Source organism: Oncorhynchus gorbuscha, linkage group LG09, assembly GCF_021184085.1.
Source record: "Oncorhynchus gorbuscha isolate QuinsamMale2020 ecotype Even-year linkage group LG09, OgorEven_v1.0, whole genome shotgun sequence".
NCBI lineage: Eukaryota > Metazoa > Chordata > Actinopteri > Salmoniformes > Salmonidae > Oncorhynchus > Oncorhynchus gorbuscha.
This window is the reverse complement of record NC_060181.1, coordinates 68,631,915-68,657,532: the sequence shown is the minus strand read 5'-3', so window position 1 is coordinate 68,657,532 and position 25,618 is coordinate 68,631,915. Positions and strand designations below refer to the sequence as shown.

The 25,618-nt window shown below is 41.6% G+C and overlaps 1 protein-coding gene and 1 pseudogene across 29 annotated transcripts in view; both read right to left on the bottom strand.

Moving 5' to 3' along the window:
* Positions 1 to 1,883: 1,883 nt before the first annotated feature.
* On the bottom strand, positions 1,884 to 14,555 carry LOC124042939 (annotated as a pseudogene).
* A 4,278-nt stretch (positions 14,556 to 18,833) lies between these two features.
* The window catches only part of clasp1a (cytoplasmic linker associated protein 1a), a 96,448-nt gene continuing 89,663 nt past the window's right edge, over positions 18,834 to 25,618 (bottom strand). For 21 of the 29 annotated variants that reach the window (XM_046363242.1, XM_046363239.1, XM_046363246.1 and 18 more), the window contains 11 exons: positions 25,108 to 25,254; positions 24,785 to 24,891; positions 24,318 to 24,446; positions 23,838 to 23,976; positions 23,294 to 23,543; positions 22,911 to 22,970; positions 22,517 to 22,707; positions 22,100 to 22,228; positions 21,725 to 21,931; positions 21,468 to 21,584; positions 18,834 to 19,094 (listed from right to left, as the gene is read on the bottom strand). In XM_046363242.1, the coding sequence (XP_046219198.1) occupies positions 19,008 to 19,094; positions 21,468 to 21,584; positions 21,725 to 21,931; positions 22,100 to 22,228; positions 22,517 to 22,707; positions 22,911 to 22,970; positions 23,294 to 23,543; positions 23,838 to 23,976; positions 24,318 to 24,446; positions 24,785 to 24,891; positions 25,108 to 25,254 (1,563 nt within the window). In that variant the 3' untranslated portion in view covers positions 18,834 to 19,007. The remainder of the gene's footprint in view (positions 19,095 to 21,467; positions 21,585 to 21,724; positions 21,932 to 22,099; positions 22,229 to 22,516; positions 22,708 to 22,910; positions 22,971 to 23,293; positions 23,544 to 23,837; positions 23,977 to 24,317; positions 24,447 to 24,784; positions 24,892 to 25,107; positions 25,255 to 25,618) is intronic. The other 8 variants (XM_046363253.1, XM_046363270.1, XM_046363264.1 and 5 more) reach the window with 1 other exon arrangement.

Here is a 25,618-nt window from a genome sequence, read left to right as displayed (position 1 = left end):
GTCTCTTGGGGTATGTCTCTGGTTTGAGGTCTGGGCTTTGACTAGGCCATTCCAAGACATTTTAATGTTTCCAATTAACCACTCAAGTGTTGCTTTAGCAGTATGCTTGGGGTCATTGTCCTGCTGGAAGGTGAACCTCCGTCCCAGTCCCAAATCTCTTGAAGACTGAATCATGTTTCCCTCAAGAATTTCCCTGTATTTAGCGCAATCCATCATTCCTTCAATTCTGACCAGTTTCCCGGTCCCTGTCGATGAAAAACATCCCCATAGCATGATGCTGCCACCACCATGCTTCACTGTGGGGATGCAAATGCTTTTTTCTGGCCACTCTTCCATAAAGCGCAGCTCTGTGGAGGAAACGGCTTAACGCGATCCTATGGACAGATACTCAAATCCCAGCTGTGGAGCTTTGCAGCTCCTTCAGGGTTATCTTTGATCTCTTTGATGCTCTATTTGCCTGGTCTGTGAGTTTTGCTGGGCGGCCCTCTCTTGGCAGGTTTGTTGTGGTGCCATATTCTTTCCATTTTTTAACAATGGATTTAATGGTGCTCCGTGGGAGGTTCAAGGTTTTGGATATTTTTTTATAACCCAATCCTGATCTGTACTTCTCCACAACTTTGTTCCTGACCTGTTTGGAGAGCTCCTTGATCTTCATGGTGCCCCTTGCGTAGTGGTGTTGCAGACTCTGGGGCCTTTCAGAACATACTGAGATCATGTGACAGATCATGTGACACTTGCACAGATTGCACACAGGTGGACTTTAACAAATTGTGTGACTACTGAAGGTAATTGGTTGCACCAGATCTTATTTAGGGGCTTCATAGCAAAGGTGTGAATACATATTCACGCACCACTTTTCAGTTTTTTATTTTGTATATTTTTTTTAAACGTAAAAAAAATGTAATTTCACTTCACTAATTTGGACTATTTTGTGTATGTTCATGACATGAAATCCAAATAAAAATCCATTTAAATTACAGGTTGTAATGCAACAAAATAGGAAAAACACCAAAGGGGATGAATACTTACAGTGCAAGGCGCTGTATCTACTGTAGTAGCCCAAAGCTGTGTGCTGTAGAACCTTGGAAGAGCATGGGTGGAGTAGGCATTGTAGTGCTCATGTGAATGTCTTTTCTTTTTCTGCTTCAGTTTTTTTTGTTCTTAATTGAAGAGTAAACTGAACTCAGAAGAATAGTACAGAGCAGTGAAAAATATTTTATGTAGAGTGAAATCACATCATCGCAGTCAAGTCCAAATGTATGATTTGAATGTACGATGAACTTGAAACATTGGGGCGGTAATACTTTCCTTAACATGTTGGACAATATTAACCATTTACATTTCAGGACAGGTATGTGGAAGAACTGATATGCTGTACCTAAAATGCTACATTAAATGGGAGATAAATAACAGAAGCAGAATAGAATCATTAGCTAAACATTATAAAGCTATTACATCTATATTATTTGGAAATTTGAATTATCTGTAGTTCTGTATTGGAGCCTGAAATGTTTGTCTGGATTCTTTTAGCTCAAATATTTAAATCGTTAAAGCAATTCTGGTACGAAGCAAACAAAATACTTTACATCACTTTTGAAACATTAGTATAAAAAACAAGGCGCTTTTGAATAAACACACACCATGTGGATAGGAAAGATATGATAATTTGTAGATGAAATCTTGAATATGAGAATGAATACTTTAGTGACTCCAACAAAACAGCTGGTCCTGTCGTGGAAATTCTAATCAATAATGAGGAGCAACAAGGTCAATCACCAATCAGGATATTACTTTATTCAAAACATATTAATAAGGAAAGCACAGAATATTAAACGATGGCTGGTTGACGAACCACCCTTAGATTACATAAAACAACCATTTGATGCTATCACATAATCTTGTAATTTTGCTCTCACAGACCCCACTCAATATACTGTACGGATACTGCAGAAAATAATGTTTGCCTTCTAATACGTAACATCAAACAAATGAAAAACTATAGATTGTACCAAAGGAAGGCCAATCTAGTATAAAGTATTTGGGATTTCTTTGAACAGCATTTCATGATACATTTGACAAACATGACATGAGTGATTTTATATTGATTTTCATAGTATTGACTGAAAAACATGTCAATTTTGCAGGAGTAATAAAGGTATTTATAATTAACCATGTTTTATAAACTAATTACACATCTCATCAAAATGAACCAGAACAGAAAATTATATATAGGGTGAGCTATGAACAATCTATAGAATTGCACTATTTAATGTTACAAAGTCTAATGCTCCTCAATAAGACCTATAGGTTCCAGACACTTGGACAGCGATCTTAAACCATCCACTCCAGAACTTTCCTCTAGTCACTCCCTACACAACATGGTAGCCATCATTATTTTCATCTGCAATTTGAAGACAATCAGGAAAAACTATTAGACTTTAAAAAATATATTTCAAAATTGCATATCTAGATGAGGTTCTGTGCTATTAAGTGAGGGAAATATGACATTTTAGAGTGCTGATAACAAAGTTTCCTCAGTGAAGTTCTGCACCATCTGAGATTGTTGTTTTGTGATTAAAATGACATACTGTATCTTTCTCTCTATTGGTATGATTCTGGTAGTTAGAAAGAAAAGGTCGCCACACATTCTACTGCTCCGATCCAATTGATTTATTAATGAATCAACCAACGTTTTGACAGATGGCTGCCTTCATCTGGGTTTCGGTTGATGCTGGTAGTATCATCTACTTCACAGTATTATGAACAGTGTTATGTATAGAAGGGCCCTTCTGATATGTTGCCCCAGAGCTTAGAGACCCCAAATATATATCAGTCAATCAGTAACTAGACATCAAAATCAAGTGCATGGAAACAGCTGTGGCCAAAACAGCCAGGCCTGAGCAAGAGTTGATCCCGAATCCATAGGCCTACATACCCCTGTTCCCTACCAGACCAGGGCACAGAGGGACAAACAACCTACCGAGGGCCTCAGGATGTGGTTTACCTAACAACATGACGACCTCAAATCCTAGCTAGCACTCCTCACTGATCCCCGCCCTTATCACTACTCACAACTAGTAACATTATGACCCAACACACCTTGCTTTGGAGCATGTCAAAAAATGGTCTCATAAATAAATAAAAACCAATCCAACTCTGCGTCCATACTTTCTCACCTCATCAGAGACCAGCACGTGGATCCCAGTAGGTCCTTGTGTGTAGATGTGGCTGATCTGCTGGGGAGTTACATTGTAAAAGGAGAGCTAACTTCTCTGAGAGGGCTCACAGTGTTAGGTCCTCTAGATAGAGAGTGTGGTATACTGTGGACATGGGAGGGAAGAGATCCTAATCAGTTAAGAAATATCAGGCTGGTTTCCCAAACAGAGACAGATTTTGTACAGCCTAGTCCTGGACTAAGAGGAATGTTCAATGGAGATTCTGTGGGATGTAATAAGCTTGGTCTGTGGTGATTCAAGGCCTGTTGCTGACACATAGATTGTGAGGCGGGGCTGTATACACATGCACAGTGGATTCCACAGGAATAGGCTTGTTAAGATATAGAACTATACACTTGAACAAAGCACTTGCCATTTTGACAATTTACATTTAGACTGACGAGAGAAACTGAAGGAGAACCTAGTATGACCTCACAGCAGGCAGGTTAAATGTCATACTGAGGGTTTACATGAAAGAGACTGGAGATGACAATGTGGACTGGCTTCCCTGAGTTGACAGAGTGCAGTGAGGGAGAAATTTTGCGTATGCACACGGCCTGGAGACAACAACACACACACAGGGAGTGATGGACACACACACAGGGAGAGATGGACACAAACAAAGGGAGAGATGGACAAACACACAGGGAGAGATGGACAAACACACAGGGAGAGATGGACAAACACACAGGGAGAGATGGACAAACACACAGGGAGAGATGGACAAACACACAGGGAGAGATGGACAAACACACAGGGAGAGAAGGACAAACACACAGAGAGAGATGGACACAAACAAAGGGAGAGATGGACACAAACAAAGGGAGAGATGGACAAGGGCTCCATCAAACATGCATTGGATCTGAGAAAGGTTTGTCTTGGTTTTGCTTTTTTATTACAGTTTTTGGGGGTAATTTTTACTCCCTTTTCTCCCCAATTTCGTGGTAGTTACAGTCTTGTCCCATCGCTCCAACTCCCGTACGGACTCAGAAGAGGCGAAGGTCGAGAGCCATGCATCCTCCGAAACGCGACCCTGTCAAGCCGCACTGCTTCTTGACACACTGCTCGCTTAACCCAGAAGCCAGCCGTACCAATGTGTCGGAGGAAACACCGTACAACTGGTGACCGTGTCAGCGTGCATGCGGCCGGCACGCCACAGGAGTCGCTAGAGCGTGATGAGACAAGGACATCCCGGGCGGGCAAACCCTCCCCTAACCCGGACGACTCTGAGACAGTTGTGCGCCACCTCATGGGTCTCCCGGTCAAACCCAGATCAGTGCCTTAGACTGCTGCGCCACTCGGGAGGCCCAAGTAAGGTTTGTCTAAAGCAACTAGTAACATCATGACCTAACACACCTTGTTTTGGAGCATGTCAAACTGTGCATATTATACACAATGTATGATATTCGTTAGCAAAATCCCACATAAAATGTCTCTAGCATCATCATACTTGCAATCCAGCCAAGTAATATTCCTAAAAGTTTGGACAACAGACTGACGCTGAGAAAGTGATCTCTTTCCACAACAGCAGGAACTTGTCCCTAGATTAAGGAACAACCTTAGCCAATAATAACTCTTACTTTCAGACAGTCTTCACAAGCGCTTTGTTAGAATGTGGGCGGAAACTATGACCTTATTTTCATTGGAAGATGTTTGTTAGGAGAGGTCCTCCTTAGTCAGAAAATATTGCACTAGATTCTAGAACAACCGCATTACACAACAGGATAGGGGACAGCCATTTCTTTAAACAAACAACAAACTTTGGGTCTAGAAAGTCTCAGTGACATATAGATAATACAAGAGTAGACACAGGGGACTAAATATAGAAAACCAAGAGGTAGACGATTAGCTTGAGAAGCAGGCAAGACTAAACCTCAGCGACCTCTGACCCCTAACTCAGCAAGTGGAGGAAGAGGTATAGAGTTAGACATTAGTACCAGATAGGCAGGAGAGAGAGAGAGAGAGAGGAGTTGTGGGGAAGGAGAGAGATAGTGGTGACAGAGAGACAGGAGTGAAAGAGGTGAGTGAGTGGGAGAAAGAGGTCTCATTGGTAATGGACTGCAAGCAGGACACTCCACAGGGACGTGTTAGGTCAAGAACAGAGGGACAGCATCTGGATTGCAGCACGCTTCAGTATCAAACTGCGCCAATTTTCTTTTGGGGGGGGGGGGGGGGGGGGGTTCATCATTAATGATCACAATCAAAGCACTAAACACGTGAAGCTGTAAAGTGTTGCCATTTTGTTGGTCTGTTATAGGTACTTTTTCTGTAACTGTAGTCTAGTCTCACCTTCCTTTGATGACATTGAACAGTCAGATGCCATCTGCCAGACCACAGATTTGGATCAGGTCCTGTCTGCTCATCTTCAACAGGTCAGCGCCTACAACATTCACAAAAGATCCACAGCCACTTCCAAACTGGTCTGATGACGTTTTGGAGGAATAAAGACAGAGAGAAAATTCCCAGGTTAATTTCTTCAAAGGCCTTTGGCATTAGAAAGTGAGAATCAATTATAGATTTGTAGATGTGTGTCTGACAGTCATCTGAGTGCAATTCATGGGTGAATTATTTCACCTTTAAAATACATTTTCTAACCTATAACTTTGATTTTCACTGGAAAATAAACCCCTAGGCATCAAAACAAAAATATAAAACAGCTTACACTTAGAAACAAACATAACATCTTCAAGCAAATTTCTGGCAACAGTGTACAGGAAGGAACAAACTAACAGTAGGTTAAGTCTTACATTAGATGAATCACACATTAGATGAATCACAGATGTCTCTTTCCAGTCATGAAATGGCTGCTACACAATTTGGATTGATATATATTTGCTTGTCAGCAAACACACACACACACACACACACACACACACACACACACACACACACACACACACACACACACACACACACACACACACACACACACACACACACACACACACACACACACACACACACACACACACACTCTTTAAATACTTTACTTGAATCCACCAATCAAATGTACAAAAAAAGAATCCAAACATTTCAAAAGGTCCCTGTATGCATGGCACAGGTACAGAAAGCACCTTCTCCAAACAACTAGGCTGCCCACGACAGCTGAAAGAGAGCAGTACCTAGCCAATTGCTTTGCTCTAGTTTTTATCAGGCCTGCAATTTGGAGCCCGCGCACTGCAAGCCTGTGTACCTGGCCGAGACTGCTGAATATCAGCGCCACCAGCTTGCACCTACACCCTAGGCTGTCCAAGCGTACCGCGATGGGCTGGTACTTAAACAGCTTCTCGGCAAAGGCCGCTCTGTGTAGTCATCAAATGAGCAGCCCACTTTAAAATGAGCACACACACACTATAGAGTACCTGAGAAAGTGGAGATGATCCTACAGAAAGGGGGGAACCTGTGACACTGAAGCCACTGCAGCGTGTCCTGCGGTGAGGACGATGGCACAAGGTGCTACATGTCAAAAAGAAGAAGAGCCATTGAAATAACTAGCTATAGCACCCACTGACTGCCCATCGCCTCCAAACAATCACCTAAAAAGATAAGAGATGAGAGCAATGGCATTAATACTACTCCTGCTGTTACTTACTCAGAAGAGCAGCCAGACAGAATCAGCTCCCCCTGCTGGATTGGAGAGCTGTTGCTATAAAAGTAAAGTGTAACACAAATGGGGAAGAGAACAAGAGTTAGGTCATTGAGTAATGATTTGTGCTGATCGGACTAGTGCAAATAGGCAGTTCCAATGGATTGGACGGTAGATAATGGAGGATCTAATTTGGCTGAACTGAGACCTTGTCCTACATTTGCCTGACGAATCATACTGCATTTTATTCCGCCTTCCCTCCCTAAATGCATTTATCGCTACATACATTCAGTCTTTGACTACCACCGCAGTCCTTTCTGCTGACGTCAAAGTGAGGGGCATTGTACAAAACAAGTCATCAGCATTTGGATCGTTTCTAACCAATCAGAGTATCAAAGCCAATGACTATTTCTGAAATGCAGCTTTACCCATGTGTGTTAAGGCTCTGGCCCAATTCATCGGTTTTTGCTAAATGGGTTGTGCAACTGAACTGCCAAAGATGCAAATAGATACATCCAGATAGGAAAGACGTTAGCACACATGCACTCACTCACAGACACAACCCACATCCACAATAATGCTAACCCTAAACCTAAGCCTAAAATAGCCTCCTCACTTCTCTGAATTCTAGTTGGTTTACTATTCTTGTGACTACTTCTGGTTTCTCACAAGTATAGTAAAATGTGTGCAGACACACACACACATGCATGCACGTACACACCTGCTGCTACCAGACTCTTATTATTATTGCTAATTAAATACTGCACAATTAATCCCCCCTTCCCCAAAACACATGTAATTATTCGACTATAAATTCTGCCTTCAGTCTTCTCCTTGTATGAGCTGAAAGTTTAGAGGGACGGCCAGGTCTTGGTAGATTTGCAGTGGTCTGATACTCCTTCCATTTCAATATTATCGCTTGCACAGTGCTCCTTGGGATGTTTAAAGCTTGGGAAATCTTTTTGTATCCAAATCCGGCTTTACACTTCTTCACAACAGTATCTCGGACCTGCCTGGTGTGTTCCTTGTTCTTCATGATGCTCTCTGCGCTTTTAACGGACCTCTGAAACTATCACAGTGCAGGTGCATTTATACGCAGACTTGATTACACACAGGTGGATTGTATTTATCATCATTAGTCATTTAGGTCAGCATTGGATCATTCAGAGATCCTCACTGAACTTCTGGAGAGAGTTTGCTGCACTGAAAGTAAAGGGGCTGAATAATTTTGCACACCCAATTTTTCAGTTTTTGATTTGTTAAAAAAGTTTGAAATATCCAATAAATGCCGTTCCACTTCATGATTGTGTCCCACTTGTTGTTGAGTCTTCACAAAAAAATACAGTTTTATATCTTTATGTTTGAAGCCTGAAATGTGGCAAAAGGTCGCAAAGTTCAAGGGGGCCGAATACTTTCGCAAGGCACTGTATGCTAACATTGCAGTTTTAAAGCTAATCTCCATAATGCTGAGAGATAATGTTGCTGTTTTAAAGCTAATTTCCAGCAATTCTACACATTTTGCCATTGGGCATAGAGGAAAGTGTGTAATTTTAAAGATAATCTCAATCTACTCTACACAGTTTGCTATGAGTCTGATGGCCTTTGGATGTTTAGGTAAAAATAACATAAATAGCATAAGGAGCATTACAAAAACATTGTTCTATTCTACTGAGCCATTTACTTTATGTTCGTATCCTTATATTTTATTACTTCTTAATGTTGTTGCACTGTCGAGAACGAACCTGAAAGTAAGCATTTCGTTGGACGGTGTATTTACCATGTGTACCATGTGTATCTTGTACATTTGACTCATAAAACTTGAAACTTTAGTTTTACCTTTCAGTGAAGCTACATGAAGTAGGGGAGCTGTGGTAGGCTGGGAAAGGAGTGCAGTTAGTGCTACCGAGATTTGGGACATCAGGCCAAAGGAAACACTGAAACAAAAGAGGCAGAACGCTCTCAAATAAGATGGTCCTGGCAGAGAGCGTGGCAAGTCTGGTTCATGTTTTACTAGGACATTGTGATTGTAGTCTGACACAGACATAGGTGGGAAATCCAAGAAACCAAAACCAGGTTAGTAGAAAACCATCACTATTTGTTCTGGAACAATAAGCACTTAACTTGCCACACACTTGATAGGACTTTTTTTTAATCAATCCTTCCCCTGTCAGTCTTCAGTTTGCAATCAGCTCCTTTTGTCTTCAAGAAAAGACAAGAAAACATTAGTTAAGTACAGAAAGAAAATAAATGAACAAATAGCTCCCACCCACACCCAGTAAGAGCCCCTTTACCTTGAAGACCTCGACCTGACAGCTGGAGAAATGCACGTGCTCCAGGTACTCTCCGTGCTTGTTCGGAGTGAAGGTTTTCTATCTGGATGCAGAAGGGAACTCCCTTCTCCCCACCATGCTTCCTAGGGGTTAACTCGGTGCTAATGCAGTTGACCTGCACACAAACAAACATACAACATGCACAATCCATGAGTCATTCTATATGGTAATTAGAGTTTCAAATGCAAGAGACGTGTGGGATTGGAAAATAGTCACTCTGGGAAGTGGGAACTCACAAATACTTTAGAAATTCCTTAAATTCACCTTTAAAAAAAACATTTTATATGTCAACGTGATTTTACTTGAATCCCAATTCCACCTCTGGACCCAAATAAGCTAGAAAGCAGAGAAAATACAGTTATTTGACCGTGTTACCTGAATGAAGACGGATGTGTTCTTGACAGGATCCCAGAGAAACTTTACAGTGGTGTGCTGCAGCGAGTGGGCACGAGGCTTGACGACACCCACAAAGAGGGGAATATCTGGACACAATCAATACATCAGTCAATGAAACAATCAGTCAATCACAGCAGGCAAGAAGGAATTCTAACGCTCTATTTTACTCCCTGCCTTTTACCAGGTAGTTACTTAGAAATTACTAGTTAAAATGATAAATACCTAATAACTGAATAGTAATTATACTTCAACATCAGACCTGTTATAAAGTTGATACAAAAGGTAATGTAGAAATCCTCAGATATCATAGGTCAATTATCAAACATAGACTGTGGTCAGACTTTACTTAAGACATTCTCTGGTGTCATGACGTTTCCCTCTTTGGGTACAGCAAGCCCCATCCCCCTCTCCCTGCCATCCCCTTGCCTCCTTCAACTAGGCTGCTGTGGTCAGAGAGGTCGTAAATTCCTGAGAAGACCCTGCCTCATGGCCACACAGTATAACGACAGAGTGAATTTTCATAGAGAACAAAGGATTTTCTTCCACCTCACAGAACTTGAGGTCCGAACAACATTTATGTTCCGGAGAAGGTATAAAAGATTGGTGAAGAATCCAGCTACGAACTGGTCCGTTTGTTACATTTTGGTGAGGCTCATGGGAGACGGTGCGGCCACATTACCATAACGCTGTTTATATAATAGCCTCAGATATGAGATTTACATCTAATTGTTGTATAAGATGAATGTGTGAGTATGATACTGTTTGTAAAATTGTGTGATGTGATTTTGGACTGCTTAATGAAGGAAACTCCAATTCCCTTTTGAGTTGAACTGAATCAGAGGACCGCCCATGAGCCCAGTTAGGGTCAGGCATCCTGGGACAGCCCTTTTCTGCAATTCTGAATAAAACCCCAACTTTGAGAAGTTCTCACTTGACCATGTTTTTCTCCATTATGAGAGGATGAAGGTTGCAGACCATTGCTGAATATTTTAACCATAACACGTGGTTAAACTCTTAGACTATCGATACCGACAGAATAAGAACAAGTCTTTGATATTAATTACTAGTCTGCAGATAGGAATTCGGTATCATTGAACGCGAAGAACGACAACCACCGAAACATTCATTCTACAACAATGTTGTTGCTCTGAACTATCCCCTCTAACCACGACAGACAGAGAGAGACGGACAATTCTACAAAAGAAACTAACTTTTCAACAGCGATCAAGACGACACACTGAGCGTAAATATATTGATTGATTGCAATTGTTCCCGAATGAGTGAGCGTTCATGTGCAAAGGATTAGAATTTCAATTGTTATAATTATCACTCTAGTGACTTCTCAGCTGACCCCCACTCCCCCTTTTGGCCGCGATGCCGGTTTAGCCCACTCGGGCACATTTCTCTATCATTTCTGTAACCATATTTACTTTGTTTGTTTGTGTGTGCACTTCTGTGATTGTTTAGTTAGTTAATAAATAAATTATTTAAGACAATTGATGTATGGAAGATTCATAGTGAAGACTGGGTTCGTGCAGATAACCAACAATTTACGATGTTTGGAATGAGACTAACGTGAGGTAAAGTAAATAATTAATTAATTCAAAGACTAATTGATCAGATATAAAATATCTGAAAAGTTATTAGGAAATTATAACTTTGTAATCTGAATATTTTCCTTGGTGCCCAGACTTCCTAGTTAATTACAGTTACATGATTAATCAGTTTAAATCGCGGAATACTAATTACAGAGAATCTTTGATAAAAACTAAAAGTCTTCATTTAATGATAGTAAAGACACGACACTGGTCTGCAGGCAACCAGACTCACCTATATCCAGGATCCTGTCCCCGGTATGTTCCATTTTCATTCCTCCAGCTGCTGATGTTCTGTGTACTGCAGGCGGCAGTCGTGAAACACCACATGCACATTGCTCTGTGGACAAGCAGGACAAAGCATTAGTACAGAGCACAGTACCTAAGCAAGGCAGTCTCGCATGTGGCCAATCACCATGACGTTCGGCAAAGTGCGAAAAGCTACACACAATCCCCCAGAAGAACCATTTACAGATCATTTCATCAGGTAGCATTAAAGGAGTGGAAATTCTATGGATTTCATCACCCTTGGCTTCAGCTCATACGAGTAACACTTAAAAGAACAGCCTACAGATTCCCACAGAGTAAAAACATATAAAGGGAGATCATGCTGTCGTTAAAGATGGAATCCGCAGGGGGGAAACAGCGCCACTGGCTGCCCCACCACCATTGCTATTGTTGCCGAACTAAGGAGCCTTGCGCAGCATGGTAAAATGAAAATACACCGCGCAATGATGTCCGATGAATGTTTCGCCATGAACGATTCCGGCTTTAAAGCCATCGGAGTCCATTATGTCTGATTGTTGTGAAGTAGATAACTGCCTTTATATCACAATTATTTGTTGTGGGATAAAAACATCTATGAGTGCTATTAAGACATTAGTGCGGAATCAATAGTAGCCGTTTGAAATGTCACCATCTGACAACTTTTTGCAGAGCACATACATACAGCGTTGAATGTTTAAACCGCTGGTCTGGACAGGTAACAACAGAGTAGATAACATACTTTATTATTGTTTCCACACATACAAAAGGACATCAGTTCATGTTTCTCCTCTCGGTTGCATTAGTATTAAGTTAATCGCACACTTTTAAACCTACTAAGATGATAAAACAAATTGTAAAATGAACAGCCTGTAAAAACAACCTGTTTCCGTTCATTTCAGGCTTATTACACGGAGAGACTCAGGCATGACTGCCCAGAGCCCAAGGCCATAGACAGACCAACATGTCATATGTTTGTCCAAGTGCCACCAGTTCCATTCTAGTGTTGTTAGATTGCTTCATTGAGTACAACCGAAATCAGACGGTCCTTTCCTGACAGCCTGACGACACGGAACTTTCAAGTGGATGAAGCTGTGTATTTAGACATGTCTAAATGCAATCAAATGACTTCATTTTTGCATATGCATATCAGCCTTTGTTTTAAAGAAAGTCATTTGATTGACATACCTTTATCTATTACCAGTGAAATTCAAACTCTTGACTCCCATAATTTAATTCACATAGACAAACAAACATAGATCCAACATATTATAACAACCTGCAACAAAATGTACAAACAGTGGCAACTTGAGTTGTACTAATGGGTGTTATTCATAAACCAAATGGCATCTTCAATATACCACTTGTTATTTTTCAGATAATGAAATAAAAGTTAAACAAGGTTTCCAACAAACAAAACGTGTCTTACTGAAGATATAAACAAAAGGATTGTCCTAATTTCCTGCTATGAGATAAAAAAAAACCTCTTGATTTACATTTCAACAATGTAAAAAGATGTAAAAACTTTACAAGTCCCAGAAAGCAGAATTGTATGTAAGATAAACATGTGCAAAAAGAGCAAATAACACAACTAGAAGGTAAGTGAGGTGTTGTGTGATGAAGCTGGTGTGTTGTAGGGTAAGCTTAACTGAGTGGTGTGTGTAGTGGTGTCTAAGTTCAGAAGGGGAGAAGTTGGATGTTTACTACCAAGTCTTCAAAGATGGCACCTGCCCAAACCCTGAAGTGGAAAGAACAGTATTGAGGAGTCACCTGTGTGTTGACAGTTTCAGGAAATGGAGGATCCTTAAACAGATAAAGAAGAAAAGGTCAGAGAATAGGATACATGAAAGTCAAAAATACACACACAATACAATTAACCTACCTTTAAACATTTGCTGCTTATACCTGTATACTACACTAGTTCTGTTAACCATACGAATTTCGTAGGACTGACCTACATTTTAGAACATGAAAACAAACTTGATTAAAATGGAAAAATGTGAAATAAATTAATCATATAAAGGGGCAGTGTAGGAATAGGAATGTATTCAATTCAACACCTTTTCTTTTTTTTACTTTAAAAGTCAGTTGGTGCCTCTAGAGAGCCCTTGCAGTACCCCCCAAAGGTTTTCAACCACATTATGGTTGAGCCTGCCAATTGTAAACTGCAAATCTTTACTGTTACAATATCCATCCTAGCAAGCAAGTGCTTCTGTGGAATAGTAATATCATATAAACATATACAAGAGAGCGAATATGACCAATACATTAACTTCCTTTGCCTAAAGATGAGCTTGAAGTTGTGCGTGATGCAGTTGAACTGTTTAAGAGGGATGTTTATTCCACATTTTATCTGTGCTGAGGGAGAATGTTCTTCTGAGTGGGCCTACACTCAATGAAATGAGTTCTTCAATCCCATCCAACAACATGTGCATTTAGTAATAAAGAAAGATAGCTACCTTGGTTTAGATAAGTCAGTGTTTCATCCTGCTGTTTTACAGCGGACGAGGTTGCTGCACAGAGAACATATTGAAAAGGAGACAGTTTGGCACCATTATCTGTGGCGTGTCATTCCTCATCGTGTTTCAGGAAAGGTGACAAAATATCTCGAGAGAGCAGAAAAAGAGGGGAGGGAGAGTTGTGGTTGATCATTAGAAGATTTATCAAATCACAAATAAGTCCGAGGCTTCTTTATGGTCAGCCAGAGATTGATCTCATCAGCACCTCTTGGCCAAGGTGCAAAAGTAGGTAAAAAACAACAACTTGTTTGATGCATAATCACATTGCACAAAATGATTTAGGCATATGATGTGTACATTATATTTATTCCTGAAATAAATTGGAATAGGTCAATTTGCAAGGCCTCGGCCAAAGTTCATGCAAGCAAGACTCAAGTGTGATAACGGTGTAATGGGTAAAACAAGTTTAAAAAGTCAAGGGTGTCATGGCCTTAGTGCAATAATAAACAATTATTGTTGATTTCAGTCCCCTTCAAATAAAGCATTTAAGAAAAAAAGTCAAGTTTTTCTCTATTGCATGAAACTTTTCTGATGATAAAAACGTCTCCTAAAAACACAAACGTTTCCTGATTGGAGATGTCCACTTACCGAATATAATTTGCAGTTGAATGCTGATGGTAGTGCTTGGGCTGGTTGTGCCTAAACAACATGTTTTCCAGTGCAGCGTCTATGGTATCCCCAGAAACAGAGAATGGGAATAGGATATGGCACCCTTATCTGTCACTTCCACAGGTAGGTCTGCTAGCTCTCTCAGACATATGCTGGCCAGCACCCTGCTACAGGCTTATATACCCGCTATGACATTACTTTCACTTTATTAGGATACCTTACATGACCTTTCAGAAGCAGATTGGGACTTACCGTTTGTATCCCAAATGGCACCCTATTCCCAATATAGAGCACTACTTTTGACCCGGGCCCATATTGCTGTGGTCAAAAGTAGTGCACTATGGAGGGAATAGGGTGCCATTTGGGATACAATCACTGACCCACCTCCCCTGCCCCGTTGGTATTGGTAGCCTAAAATCAAATCTTTTTTTCCTAATGACAAGCACAGTCAGATATATCTTCATGTAACAAAAACATGTGGCTAACACGGCTGGTTAATATTTAGACGGAAGAACTAAGCACACCTCGGCACTCAACTCTGTAAATGAATGGGAGACTGAGCAATCCAACTGCAAACAATGCTGCCGATACCTCGAGTCAAAGTGGATCAACTAAATATACAAAGACCAACCTACATAAAGTATATTATAAAAAGGTGAATCAACTTTCATGGTTGTTTATTTCTAGAGCAAACAAATGTACATTGTTGCAAATCATCTATCACAGGTGGATGTTAACGAAACCCTTCTGTACAAGTTGTCATGAAAATCTAAATAAAACAATGATATAAATACAGATATGAATCTTACATGACAAAACAAACACAAATAATAACATGCATAGTGAACAGATTTCTAGGAATACCATCATCAATCAGTAGGTCCATGTGGACTGGAAATGAGCCAGATCTTCATGAGTCATCAGCCAATACAGTACTTTATGTCTGTATCACAATGACTGGCTTCTCCCTTACACACAATAAAATACAATTAACATACTTGTAAAAGGATGATGGGCCCCATTTCAAAACAAAAACATTTCTTTTGCGATTTGAAACTGTTAAGCAGATGGGAATCGTTGCCAGATACTGTACTTCCGTACCAAGGTACACACACAGCGCATCTTATAAAGCCACATGCCCAAATATGTAGTACTTTACTAAAGGACAACTAGGATGCTTTTACACTGCATGTCTGCTTGGCATTTTGAGCCTGTTATGCCCTGTACAGTGTACATAATTGTCTAGGGCAGACAGACTTAAGTTTTGGTCAATTTACAGAACTCAGTGAGTGTATTGCGACCAGGTGTCTTCCTCCCCTACCAAAATAATAACTTAATTGTTGTAAAGGCTGACCAAGCTGATGAGGTTACAAGTGCACTTCAACAGCCAAAACAGGACCCATCGATTTAAGGCAGCACAAATTGGATGTGTGCCCAAAAACATGCAAGCTAATTCGCTAACGAGCAACAAAGTGAGACAGCCAACCATTTTATTTCAATTCATGAAAGTTGCGAAGCGGTGATTGATCAAAAGTTATGTACAAAATACTTAGTTTGCTCATCATGGTATTTTCTTTATTGCAGAAGCTGTAGTTAGGTGAAGGGAAGGTGTGTGTAATACTGTATTATTATAAACAACTTATATTTGCATCATCATGGTGAATATGATTGTATCTGTTTGCGAGCCTGTTGAGTGTAGTTCATGGGGTAATGGTTTCACATTTTTAAGATCTGAGAACTTCTGTATGTACATCCATCCTCTTCTTTCAACAGTACAAGTGATCCAAACATTATTTAGGAAAATGAACATAAGGCCTGGTAGGGCCGGTTTCCTGGACACAGATTAAGATTATAAAACACACTTTCAATTGATATTCTGTATTGAGAATAGTTTCTAATCCAGGACTAGAATGAATCTGTGTCCGGGAAACCAGCCTATAGTTTCTTTAGATTATGTCTCAATGAATGCACTGATCTCCTTCCGAAACCGAGCATGTAACTTTCGCATTATCTACAAGTGTAGAGTTTTTACTCATCAGACAAGTACACATTATAAGCAGCGTCATAGTTAACAAGTTAAATGCCATAATCTGGCTACACAGGTGGAAAAAGGGGGGTAAATAAATAAATGTGACACTGGATTGTTTGTTGTCATGACTGATAATGGCCCATTCATTCAGTGTCTGACATCATTAGCAACATGGTCATTGAATAGGTTGAGAACACTCATTCTAATTTTAGGAGTTGGGAGGGATCCATTAAATTTCACTTGATTGATTCAGGGATTTTTTTTACATTTGATGTAATATTGTCTTTTCTTCCCTAAATACTGTTCTTTATTTGACAAATCCAAATGGAGTTAACCTCAACCATCATTTATTATGAGTAAGACAGAAACACAGTTGCATCTTTCTCTCTATCCTTATTTCACAAAAAAAAGTTAAAACATTTTGAACAGCTTTACATTTTAGTGATCATTTTGTGTTGAAAAAAATGTAGATGTTATTAAATGTATTTACTGTATTTGTATTTAATACAGTATTTATTTCTCAGGTTAGAACCAAGCTATTAGCTGCAAATTGGTCTCTGACAATGTTTCCGCCGTAATTTCTCACAAACGAATAGATAATAATAAAACATAACGTTTGCCTACCTGGGCGTAAGTGAGGCTTCATAATTGGCCAACTTAAAATGTTCAAACATTTCTTCTAACACTTTTTTATAGGATTTCATAACATCATCCCTCAGTTTATAAAGAAAAACGTGAGATTACTACTCATCATACTAATTTCAATTGCTGCCATATTTGGTTTTCAATGTTCCCACAAACACAAGTCTTCAACCTGGTTTATATCAGGGCTTTGTATCATCACTGGGCCAGCCATATGATTGTTAGTTTATCACAAACTGAATGCCATGTGGTCCCCATGGGAAAGAGGTATTCCGACCTCAATTGGCCTTCCTTGTTAAATGTGAAGGAATTCATTCGTCCAACTAGTACAACTGCATTTTAAAGGGATGTTTTTTTTTTTTTCTGAATCAATTTCAGGGCATGATTTGCTATTAGACCATATAATTGTTATTGGACCATATCATAACTCCTGGTTTCGCCTGTCCCCTCCTGTTACTTTTTGAATGCTCATCCAAAGTTACATTATGAAAAATGTCAATGAAATAGAGTGTTGCCATAGATGTACAGTAGCTTGACCCCCATTCGTTCTTATAGAGAATTTAAAAAGCGTTAAACCACCCTATACCCAGACCTCACATATATATATATATAAACCATTTAAAAAATTGACAAAACGGGAGAAAGAAATTTGATGACAAATGAAAGGACAAGTTCACTGGAGAGAAAATAAAGAAAAGGCCGGGAGCAGAAGTTGTGATTGAAGCAGAGGGTCATCCCGAGGAATCCACCGTGGTGAAGGAGAGAGAATCTCAGGAATGGAGAGGTCTGGAAGAGGCACAACTACGGTACCAGTCAAAAGTTTGGACACACCTACTCATTCAAGGGTTTTTCTTTATTTTTAGTATTTTCTACATTTTATAATAATAGTGAATACATCAAATCTATGAAATAACACATGGAATCATGTAGTAACCAAAAAACATACTTTATATTTGAGATTGTTCAAAGTAGCCACCCTTTGCCTTGACAGCTTTGCACACTCTTGGAATTCTCTCAACCAGCTTCATGAGGTAGTCACCTGGAATGCATTTCAATTAACAGGTGTGCCTTGTTAAAAGTTCATTTCTGGAATTTCTTTCCTTTATAATGCGTTTGTGCCAATCAGTTGTGTTGTGACAAGGTAGGGTTGGTATACAGAAGATAGCCCTATCTGCTAAAAGACCAAGCCCATATTATGGGCTCAAATATAATCATCAAAGAAACGACAGTCCATCCTTACTTTAAGACATGAAGGTCAGTCAATGTGGAAAACTTCAAGAACTTGACCTGGCCTCCACATTCACATGACCTCAACCCAATTGAGATGGTTTGGGATGAGTTGGACCACAGAGTGAAGGAAAAGCAGGCCACAAGTGCTCAGCATATGTGGGAACTCCTTTCAAGACTGTTGGAAAAGCATTCTTTATGAAGCTGGTTGAGAAAATACCAAGAGTGTACAAAGCTGTCATCAAGGCAAAAGGTGTCTACTTTGAACAATCTAAAATTAATTTTGATTTGTTTAACACTGTTTTGGTTACTACATGATTCCATATGTGTTATTGCATAGTTTTGATGTCTTCACTATTATTCTATAATATAGAAAATAGTACAAATAAAGACAAACCATTGAATGAGTAGGTGTGTCCAAACTTTTGACTGGTACTGTATGACTGTGTCCCAAATGACATAATATTCACTATATAGTGCACTACTTTTGACCAGAGCCCAAACGTAGTGGCCTATATAGGGAATAGGATGCCATTTAGGACACACACCATATCCCCTAATTCAGATGCAAAGTACAGACAGGCAGATCCTACAGCTAGCTGTGTGAGGACACATCCGAGGAACTGCTGCTGTTGCTGTTGGTCGTCTGGGCCCTCTTGATGTACAAGTTCAGCAGCTTCATCTGCAAGAAGAATATTATATGTTAAAACATAGTAATTATCATGGTGGAGCAAGAAGAAGTGGTAAGAGAAATAATAATGGCACTGTCAATTCGGAAGTAAACTGAAATTCCAATACCAGGAATTTAATTAGTAATTAAACACTAATTAAATGTTTCCTTTGCACAACGTTTTACTACAGTGTTCCCTAATGAGTACAACCCTGACAAACTGCAGTCCTTATGCAACCCAAGGACATGGGCCCCCGCAGATGGAACGTGGGGCAAAAATGACCCTCTCAACAACACACCATAGAGCAAACTAGTCGAAACCAGAGGCGAACTACAGACCAATGCTGGCACTAAAACTGCACTCAATGAGCTGTATACCGCCATAAGCAAACAGGAAAATGCTAATCCAGAGGCAGCGCTCCTAGTGGCCAGGGACTTTAATGCAGGGAAACTTAAATCTGTTATACCTCATTTCTACCAGCATGTTAAATCTGCAACCAGAGGGGAAAAAACTCAAGACCACCTTTACTCCACACACAGAGATGCAAACAAAGCTCTCCCTCACCCTCCGGTTGGCAAATCTGACCATAATTCTATCATCCTGATTCCTGCTTACAAGCAAAAATTAAAGCAGGAAGCACCAGTGACTCGGTCAATAAAAAAGTGGTCAGATGAAGCAGATGCTAAGCTACAGGACTGTTTTGCAAGCACAGACTGGAATATGTTCTGGGATTCTTCCGATGGCATTGAGGAGTACATTACATCAGTCACTGGCTTCATCAATAAGTGCATTGATGACGTCGTCCCCACAGAAATCTCTATTGCACTCTACACTGCCCTTTCACACCTGGACAAAAGGAACACCTACGTGAGAATGCTGTTCATTGAGTACAGCTCAGAGTTCAACACCATAGCACCCTCAAAGCTCATCACTAAGCTAAGGACTTGGACTAAACACCCCAACTAGAAGTCATGGATTACAGGCAACATCCGCAATGAGCTAAAGGGTAGATCTGCTGCTTTCAAGGAGCGGGACTCTAACCCGGATGCTTATAAGAAATCCCGCAACGCACTCAGACGAATCATCAAACAGGCAAAGCGTCAATACAGGACTAAGATGGAATCGTACTACACCGGCTCCGACGCTCGTCGGATGTGACAGGGCTTGCAAACTATTACACAACTGAGAGCAGTGACACGAGCATACCAGACGAGCTAATTTACTTCTATGTTCGCTTCAAGGCAAGTAACACTACGGCTGGGCGATATAGCCAAAATTTCATATCCAGATAATGATATCACGATACATCACATTTTCTGTAAATTCAAATATAAAATGACCACATTTATTATTACGTTTTGAATTATACTCAACAAATAAAAGGTACTTACTCATATTTGATTATTTATCCTTTTATTTAGAACCTTTGTGCACATTTTCAATTAAGCATGTAACAAAATATAAAATATGAATGTATAAAATCTAAAAAAGGTCAATTGAAACACTTAAACTATAGTTACAAACAAAATAAATATAGGCCTAAAATAAATAAATAAATAGTTTGTGTTGCAAATTTCCTTCCACACGGCACATGTGGAAGAACGTAAAGCGTCGTCCAATTGACAAAAATATTAACAATGTCTACACTGTATTTCTGATCAATTTTATGGTATTTTAAATGGACAAATTATTATTATTTTTTTCAAAAACAAGGACATTTCTAAGTGACCCCAAACTTTTGAACGGTAGTGTATATATGGGGCAGAAGGTAGCCTAGTGGTTAGCGCGTTGGACTAGTAACTGAAAGTATGCAAGAGGTAAAAATCTGTCGTTCTGCCCCTGAACAAGGCAGTTGACCCACTGTTCCTAGTCCATCATTGAAAATAAGAATGTGTTCTTAACTGACTTGCCTAGTTAAATAAATGTTAAATAAAAATATATCTTAGATTCTCCCCTTTTCACTATTTACCCCAATTCCAATGGTTATGCTGGGGAGAAAATCTGAGCTGTAAATGGTTTAACCTGTAATCAAGGCTTTGTAGTATTGTTAATCATGGCTATGCCACAATAGCAATTTTGCCACCTAATTGCAGGGTATGAGGTAGTAGGCCTAGTTGGATAAGGCTGAATATGTACATGATGGAAGTTAGAGGTAAATATGAATTATTTAATGGAAAATGCATCGACTAAAATATGACTAAAATGATCCAGTTTTACTCGACTGATAAAAACAAACTAAGAATGATGAAATTACTCAAATGTGACTAAGACAAAACCTAAATCTAAAATAGCTGCCAAAATTAACACTGGTGTGTATGTGTGTCTGTCCGTCAGTCAGGACTTTGAGATGCTGATTGAGAACATGACAGTGGTGGGAAGTGTACCTTGCTGCCTGTGAGTAGCTGCAGGTGTGGTTTGAGCTCTTCTCCAATCACGGAGTAGATGGCCACCAGACAGAACACACTGGCCTTGCGAACACTACTCTCCGTGTTGTCATAGCCCTGGGAACAGATTTACGACGATCAGTATTAATGGACTGGCTGCCAGAAGGAAATACAGACAGAGAAACAAGAGTGCACACACACACATACAGTACACTCTTACCAAACACTCATAATGCCAAACAGGACCAGATTCTAACCTGCAGTAGTCCTGGTATGATGTCAGGCAGCAGCTGGTGCAGGGACTCCTTGGTGATGCGTTCGATCACCTTGGTCTGCATCTTGATGGCAGCCAGGTTGATGGGATAGTCAGCCGTCTGGACGATGGGACACAGCACCTTGATACACTGCTCTGGGTGGATGGAGCCGGCCAGGGTGGAGGCAGCCTCCTCTGCTGCCCGCAACACCTAGACAGAGAGGGAAGAGATCACTCATAATGCCTTGGTATATGGTGTGTACAGAGAGAACAGGACAGGTCCTAGCACTGAGGCATGGGGGGGACACCCTTTCTTTTTCAGATGCCTATTGAGTAAATGGCTGTAGAGCAATAATGTAAAGAATAAAAGGAATTGTACCTCCTTGTGGGAGTCCTTGTGTGCCTCCAGTGTCTTCATGATGGTGAGTTCAGCATAGTTCTTGAAGCGGGCCGGTTGGTTTCTCAGGATCTCCTTCAGTACCCGCAGAGCCAGGGCCCGGATGGTGTGCTGTATGGAGGGAAGAGGAAGAATGAGTGCCCATTAAACCTCCAAATATACATATACTGTACAGCCTTCCTGGAGCCATGCATGCCCACCACACACACCCACAGCCAAACCAAAACCTTTAACCCGTAGCAAGGCTTTCAAGTTAGCAGCTTAATAAACAAGCTATTTGCTAGTACAGCTGCAGTCTAGTTATCCTGTATGCATGTGTTTGACACAATCACTGCAAGTAAAACCTTTGAAATAGCAGTGATCTGCATAATCAGAGCTGCAGGAGTATAGGATCCCTACGTCTTTATCCCCCAGTGTCTCCAGGAGCAGTAGGAGGATGGTCTTGAAGTGTTCGTCCCACACGGCCAGGCTATCCTCTCGTGTGATCTTCAGCAGCTCCACCAAGGCCCCCTTACGCTCATCCACACGCTCGTTGTGATTGGACAGCTCCTTCAGAAGATCTGCCACAAGGTCTGAGTGGTCCTGGGAACCTGAGGGGAGGACAGAGGGGAGCACTGGGTGAGTGGTATGGCCCATACACCCCTCAGGCATACTTAGCGAGCTAGTATCCCCATGAACACAGCAAAAGTGACAGGAAATCATTCAAGACATTGAAATGGATGGCAATGGAAACAGCAATGAAACACTTTAGAAAGAAAAGAAGAAAAAAATAGTCAGAGTAGTGAGTCTTTACCCGGAGCAAAGCCCTTAGGCAGCACCATCTTGTTCTCACCACTGCCATCCTGCCGACGGCCTGCAGTGGGAGGGAGGGAGGGAGGGAGGGAGGGAGGGAGGGAGGGAGGGAGGGGGAGAGGAGGAAGGTAGACAATCAGGAGGGAGGAGGACTGACTATAGCCAGCAGACTCACTATTCACTGCAGATAGAGGGCTATCCTATTCCCAATGTTTTTCATCAGCCACCATGTAACACTAGAATGAGCTAAACCTATTGTTCCTTTGTGCTGCCAAAACCTGAAGAAGCCACACATGTCATGACAATACAGGATGGATCAGAGTTGGTCAACATGGAGGTGGCGTCACAGGGTTAAGGGCCAAGCAGAGGTCAAAGGTGACTCACAGTCTCTGAACTGTTCCACGTCATCGTCGAACACGGCCTCCTTTAGGGCACTCTTGTCGTAGGATGAGGTGATGGGATCCCCATAGCCGTAGGGGGCGAACTCCCTGGCTCGCGGCCCGGAGAAGGAGCGGGGAGACGGAGTGTTGAGGAGGGAGGTCTTGTTATCCAAGGCCGTACGCCCACCCTCCACCACATCCAGCCCCAAACGGGCATCTGAGCCTGGGGAGGACGCCACACCTTCACGCCCCACCTGAAGAGAGAGAAAGAAAAGAAACATAGTTGTAGTCAGTTTTGAGGTCTTACAGATGACAAGTTTTGATGTAAAAAGAGCTTTATAGATTAATGTGATTGATTGTTACTCATGCATGTGAAAATGGCTATGATAACCAGGGAGGAAGAAACAGGAAGCAACAGATTAGCCTAAATCCTGATCTTGATTTAATAATGAGCTATATTTGTAATGTGCTTCTTGTTGATGTCCCTTTCCTTCCCCAACATCAGTCAGTCAGTCAGTTTAATTTCCAGAGCTGAGGTAATGACTCACAGCATCGTCCCTCTTCCCTCTTGGTTCGTTGAGGTCCTCCTGGCTGCGATAGCTGAAACTCTGGATGGCCTCTGTGACCCCTCGCAGGGAGCTGTATATCTCATCAGAGTTCATGTTCTCTGTGTCATACTCCAACATACTGAGACAGAGGACGACAGGGGTGAGGGGTTATATACAGGGTGGTAAGGACAAAAACAAACACAGAGACAAATACAACTAGTCTCTTCGTATGAGTATTAGTCTTATACCATGCATGGGCTCAAATTCATTGCTGTAGGTCAAATATGTATTTTGGATGCAGCTCTGACCATCGATGATTGGCGTGATGCTATAACTAAGAAGGGAGAGATAACTATCCAGAGAAGACTGGATGCCATAATGTAACATGAGACTTGAAGCAAGGAATCCCTATTGGTCGAGCGAAATTGGGAGGACTTCCAGTCCCGCCCCTCCTGGGGCCCCGCCCCCTAGGAGTGTTACCTGGGAGAGTATGCTCTGCGGAGGACCCTGAGGGCGGGGCCAGAGGGGGTGGAGGGAGGCGGAGGAGGATGAGGGGGAGGGGGGTGCTTAGACAGCCCATCGCCACTCCAACACCCACCCCACAACCGACTGTGGCCACAGCACAGCACGGCCAGAAGGAGGAGGGAGAGAACGGGGCAAGGTGGGGGCAACAACACAAGGGATCACACACACAGAGAAGAGAGAAAGAAGGAAGAAGAGAGAAAGAAGAAGGGAAGAGTGCAGCAGAGGGAGGAAAAAAGAGAAAAAGAAACTAGTCTGATCTGAGTTGAGGTTAGAGGTCGGCATGCATGAACAAGGGAAGAGGATTAGAATGCATGGTGAAGAAGAACAAGCCAGCAACCAGCACTCCGTGGTTTAGCCATGCATTAGGAGACACAATGACACTATCCCTGTAGACAAAGGTCAGAGAAAAGGGAGGTACGTACCTCGGAGACAGCCCACCATGGGAGCAGTTGGTCGGAGAGGTGAGGGGGCTGGTCCGGCTGGGGGTGTGGCGGGGTGGGGTCCGCCCAATAGTGTTGCTGGGAGAACTCTGAGAAATAGAAAGAGAAAAACAAGTTCATAACTTACAAAAGTTCATATCGAAGATCATGACCAAATGGAATGAAACCATTGGATCGCATACAAGTGAATTAACTAGTCTACCTCAGAAATAGGTTCAAAAGCTCAATCTTTCAAATCACCCCACTAAAATTGACATGGCTGCTAGTGTAAAACACATCTTATATTCCTGGTTGTATTCCTTTACCACGCTGCTGGTGTTGCTGGAGTTCTTGAGGTGGTTGTGGAGCAGCTTGGTGGCCCCGTCCTGGAAGGTCTTGGGCAGGGCTCCCAGCAGCATGGTGAACTCCGGGGTGTTCAGCTCAAACAGAGAAATCAGCACCACCTGGGCCGCCTGGGGGGCAGAGGACAGAGGGACATACAGTAGTCAATAGTAAGGTTACGGACTACCTGGGGGGCAGAGGACAGAGGGACATACAGTGGTCAATAGTGGGGTTACGGACTACCTGGGGGGCAGAGGACAGAGGGACATACAGTGGTCAATAGTGGGGTTACGGACTACCTGGGGGCAGAGGACAGAGGGGCATACAGTAGGGGGCAGAGGGGATAGGTACATACAGTAGGGGGCAGAGGGGATAGGTACATACAGTAGGGGGCAGAGGGGATAGGTACATACAGTAGAGGGCAGAGGGGATAGGTACATACAGTAGGGAGCAGAGGGGATAGGTACTTACAGTAGGGGGCAGAGGGGATAGGTA